This window comes from Miscanthus floridulus, chromosome 18, assembly GCF_019320115.1.
Source record: "Miscanthus floridulus cultivar M001 chromosome 18, ASM1932011v1, whole genome shotgun sequence".
Lineage (NCBI taxonomy): Eukaryota > Viridiplantae > Streptophyta > Magnoliopsida > Poales > Poaceae > Miscanthus > Miscanthus floridulus.
The window spans coordinates 16,096,717-16,101,746 of NC_089597.1; the positions used below are offsets into that span (position 1 = coordinate 16,096,717).

Here is a 5,030-nt window from a genome sequence, read left to right on the forward strand (position 1 = left end):
CGGCGTGGTGGCGGCGGCGTGGATGGTGGTGGCGGTGGTGGTAGTTCGACAGTGGTGTCGGCGTGCCTTTTTTTTATTTTTTTTTGGAAAAAAGTTTGCCGAATGTTTTTTTTTTTTTTGCACTCGGCAACTTCTTTACCGAGTGCCCGACATAAAACACTCGGCAAACTAGCGTTTGCCGTAAACAAGTTTGCCAAGTGTAACACTCGGCAAAAAGTGTTTTGGGGACTTCGCCGAGTGCCCCTGGCACTAGGCAAATCTCCTGTATCCGGTAGTGATAGCTTAGTTACAAATGGTAGATGCATGGACAATAATGTATATATATGTTCTCTACTAGCTAACTACCACGCTGTCCTTTAATTTGCAATGTCCTTTTTCCCTCCGTTTTCTTTGTGCTTACATACAGATGGACCACACTGCACTGCACACCTCGAGCGAGCTCAAGCCTCAAGCTCAGCTCAGTTTGGAGTTTGGACCGACATACATCAGCAACAGCTCCTATCTGTCTGGCCATGGATGTATATATGTCTCCCTAGGGTTTATTCACGCACGTACGTACGTGTGTACGTACACGTGTGCGTGCGAGCGTGCAATACGTACGTACGGCGGCCATGCATTACGGGAGCACGACGCACTAGCTAGCTAGGGCACGCACGCAAGCATACACATGCAAGCATGTTGCTGGTCGAGTAGTTAGTGGTGCGGCATGCATGCATAGACCATGGATGTCGGGGCTAGCTGTTGGTCGGCAACTAGATCGACTAGACGTTGTTCATCGTCAAGTCCGCGTGCAACGCCGACACCGACCTCGCCAGGCTCCACAGGTCGCCGTCGACGGCGGCGGCGCTAGCATGCTCGACGTCGAAGAAGGCGGACATGTTCTTGGACGCGTCGGAGAGGCCGTTGAGCTCGTACGCGGCGAGCCGGTCCAGCACGTCCCAGTCGGCGATCTCTGATGCGTCAGCGGCGCCGTACTCGCACGCCCCCGGTGGGCTCGACAGCAGCCCGCCGGCGCCGGCGTGCTCGAGGGGCGGGAGCTTCATTAACTTCCCGTAGAGGCCGCCGACGCCGGCAGGACAAGCGGCGGTCGTGGTAGTAGCTGCAGCAACGTGGTGGTGGTGGTCCAGCAGCGCCGGCTTGGTGTCCGGCTGCTTGCCGCCGCCGCCCATGTACTGCAGGATGTGGTCGAGCGCGTCGTCGCTGGCCGAGTGCTGCAGCATCGCCTGCGCCTGCTGCTTGTTGGAGTAGTCGCTGACGGTCACCGACGAGCAGTGGCTTGGGCTGCTGTCCATGGGCGCCGCCGCGGCGGCCATCTTGGACGCCGCGTGGTTTCCTGCTGCTGTCGTCACGCCGGCGCCGCTGCTCTGGCCGTGGTGCACGAGGTTCTTCTTCTTGAACACCCTGCAGATCACCCACCCTTCCTGCTCCTGCGCCGCTTGCTCTGCCGCTGCGCCACGGATCTGCATGCACCAAGTTCACCAATCGATCAGCAAACATACTATGAAGAAGAAAGCAAGACATATAAAGTCACTACTACAATTATGAAGGAAGTTGCTATATTCGAGCCTTCCTGGTGGCTGAACTTTCAGGCCAAGATCTTAAACAACCAACTAGTACAATCGTAGAACAAAATCATGAGACGCCAATTCACAATTTCTTCTATAGTTAAACAATAACAAAATTACTATAGTCTGAACATCGGCAAAAAAAAAAAAAAAAACGGGCACCTAACATAGTAACATATACAGTGAAGTATTAATTCTCAGCATGCATGCAATTAGTTATCTGTCTAGATTATTACTGACAAATATATCTTCATGATGCTGCATGGTAAATTTGTTTTCCTTATAGGGTTCAAAGGTTGGAATTCTGAAGCATCCAAAGCTGGATGGTCCATTTCTGCAAAAGGAGTTAGCTAGCTAGCTGCATGCTGCTCCAATATAATCCCGGTGGTACCACTACCACACTACCTAAATAAGCAGATAATAGCCTAGCTAGAACCACATGCGAGATATCGAGCCAGCTCAAAAGCTGCCTGCCTGCCCTCTCCTCGATCGGTCCTCGTCAGGGTTGACCTCCGGGAAAGAAAAGACACTGGGTACACAGAACATATAGAGTACAGACACTTGTCGGTCGTATGCCCGTTGTCCACGCATATCTCTATCTCTATCTTGTTTGGCCGTGGCCGTTCGTTAGAGATAGAGCACTGGAGCAGCACAGCAGTCGCCGTAGGTAGCATGCAGAGCAGGCAGGTCAGCAGGGGCAGGTGGTACAGCAGCAATCCGTGTTTCTGTACGTCTTATGTGTCCTGCACTCCTGATGCTGTCCCGGCCGGGGCCGGCGGTCGGCGTGCGGTGGTGGTACAGGTACGGTACGGCCGCGTGTGGTTGGCTCGCCGGCCGCGTGCGTGCATACATGGGGCAGGCGTGTCGTCGTCGTCTGATCTTGCTGGTGGCGCGGGGATCGGGTTGTGTGTGCGTGGCCAGGCCACAGCCGCGCCCAACCCAACCACCCCGAGGCCAGGCCAAGCTGCAGCGGGCCGGCCGGCCGGGCTACCTAAGCTAATGGCTGGTCGTTCCTTGAAACGTACACTGCAGCAGCACGAACCTACCCAACCTATCCTCGTCCGTCCGTCCCCTTTCCTATGCTGTGGACCTGTGGTGACGACGACGACAGCGAGAGTGAAAGCAACACTCCCACTCGCGGGGGCGGGACATGGCTGCCCCATTTCCAACAACCAACCAATGAGCTTGGCAGCGCCATGGATCGCGACCTCAGCTACAGCAGTCACGCGCGTACACACACACACACTAGTCGTCGTCTTTCTCTTTCTCTTTCTCTTTCTCTTTCTCTCTAGCTACTACTACTAGCTACTACGCGTACGATCGAGAACCTGCTTCTTCTTCGTCGTCGTGGCCGTCGCCGTCATCGTGGTCACATGAACAGTTGCATGCAAGCTCGTACGTACGTACGTACACTCGTACAGGGACTAGATACCTGCTAGATAGTAGTAGTACAAAGAGAGTGGTACGTACTGCGGTAGGAAGAGCAGGCGGCGACGAGGTGTAGTAGGGGTGATCGGCGGCGGCACCGGCGGCGGGGTGGTGCGCGGCACTACCGGCGGCGGCGTCGAGCGCCGCCTCGAGGCGGTACTCGTGCATGATCCAGTCGGACTTCTGCCCGTGCGGTGCGCGGCCCTTGTAGAAGACGAGCGTCTTGCGCATGCCGATGCGGCGGGCGCCCGAGGCGTAGATGGCCTTGTCGCGGCCGGTGGCCTTCCAGAACCCCGCGGCGGTGGCGCGGTTCGTGCGCGTCCCCGTCGGGTACTTCTTGTCCTTGTGGCTGAAGAAGTACCAGTCGTTCTGGGGGCCAGAACCGATGCGGCACTTCTCTGCACACAGAATCGGAGAGATGTCCATCGTCAGCACAGACAGACAGCAGGCGGCGACCAGCTGCAAGCCTATGCATTGCGCATGCAATGAGACACGCACGCACGCACCTTGGATGTCCCATGGCTCGAGCTTGTTGAGGTCGACGTCGCGGATGACGTCCAGGTCGATGCGCTCCGACGCCACCTTCTTCTTCAGGTAGTAGGTCAGCAGCTCCTCCTCCGTCGGGTGGAACCGGAACCCCGGCGGTACCACCGACTGCCCGTTCACCGAGATGCTCATGATCGATCGATCGGCCAAGCAGCTAGGCAAAGGAAGAAGAAGAAGCTAGGGTCTGTCTGCTCTCTGCTGTATGTAGTATCAGAGTACGATTCAGACGTCGACTACCGCCATTCTTTGATATACAGATCGAAGGGGTCGATGGAAAAAGGAGGAGAGGAGCTAGCAGTAGTAGGCAAAGGGAATGAAAGATCGGTGATGTGAGCCGGAGCCGGAGCCGGAAGCCGGTGACGGGGGAAAGCCGGGTACAAGGAAACAAGCTACAATGGAGGTGGTTATATATAGCTCCCGCTGACACCGTCTAGTGGGATTAGTTTCGCGAGGCTAGGGAAGTGCCACCAACCATGAGAGAGAGAGCAGCCAAAGCTGTGGGACCCCGGCCGGCCAGCCATGGAAGAGAGAGAGAGAGAGAGAGAGAGGGAGAGGGAGAGGGAGAGGGAGAGGGAGAGGGAGAGGGAGGCCCGGCCGCCCGGCAGCGAGCGCGGAAGAGGAGCGGCGAAAGGCGAGCGGCCGCCATCGGCAGTCGTGACGCACGACCTAAAAATCTCTGGGAAAAGCACTCCTGACGCCCCCGGCCGGGCCGGGGTGAAATCTGCCCATGTCAGGCGCACAACAAAACCACCGCGGCAACGGCAACCACCACCACCACTGCTGCTGCTGCTGCAGTAACAACATACATACCATTGGTGGCATTGGCAACAGCAACGGAAAGGGATATGCTGTGCTACCTCTTTCTTCCAGCTGGCCTACCTGTAGTTCCGGCTGTTTCAACTTTCAACTTTCAAGGTCTTTCAAAAAAAAAACTTTCAACTTTCAAGGCTACGGTTGATGATTTTGTAACATAATTAAGTAGCAAAGCAAGAAACAAGAGAGTGTAGTGTGAATGAATATTAAAACCAGCTTCGGTTGCACTTGCAGCTAGCTGCTTCTGCTTGTTGCTGCTGGAGAGAGAGTTTTTTGACTTATTGTACTTTGATGGACAAAAAGATTATAAGAAAAGGGTTTATTATATATTATATAGTACTGGTTTTGGTTGCATTGCACTTTGATGGACAAAAAGATATATAGTACTGGTACGAACTAGTAGCCAACAATAGTTTTTTGACTTATTGTTCAGGAAAACGATAAAAACGTATTTCTCTCACGCGCATATGCATGTTTTTTATTGCCGCGGTTAGTTCAGTTGTAGTGTTCATCACTTAAATCTTTTTGTGCAAATTTGTCTCCCCCATCTCTCTTTTTTCCATGATGTATGTGCAAAAGAGCGCAACGAAATCGATGGGCCGGCGGGGACTCCATCGATCAATCAATAAAAGAAATAAAGTATCCTTGACCGTAATCGCCCCCAGATTAGTCATCACA

General features: G+C 54.2%; 1 protein-coding gene across 1 annotated transcript; it reads right to left on the reverse strand.

The window, feature by feature from the left end:
- Positions 1-303: 303 nt before the first annotated feature.
- LOC136521130 (NAC domain-containing protein 43-like) lies at positions 304-4,059 on the reverse strand. Its single transcript, XM_066514834.1, has 3 exons — positions 3,500-4,059; positions 3,036-3,391; positions 304-1,460 (listed from the first exon to the last, which is right to left on the reverse strand). The coding sequence occupies exons 1-3, from the start codon at positions 3,669-3,671 to the stop codon at positions 762-764; spliced, it is 1,227 nt and encodes a 408-aa protein (XP_066370931.1). The 5' UTR covers positions 3,672-4,059; the 3' UTR covers positions 304-761.
- Positions 4,060-5,030: the final 971 nt, after the last annotated feature.

Bases quoted from the DNA above. Each gene is read 5' to 3' on its own strand.
- LOC136521130 (XM_066514834.1), bottom strand. From the start codon at position 3,671: ATGAGCATCTCGGTGAACGGGCAGTCGGTGGTACCGCCGGGGTTCCGG. The intron at 3,392-3,499 runs GTGCGTGCGTGC...TTCTGTGTGCAG, and splicing joins CGAGCCATGGGACATCCAAG to AGAAGTGCCGCATCGGTTCT. The intron at 1,461-3,035 runs GTACGTACCACT...TGGTGCATGCAG, and splicing joins CGCCTGCTCTTCCTACCGCA to ATCCGTGGCGCAGCGGCAGA.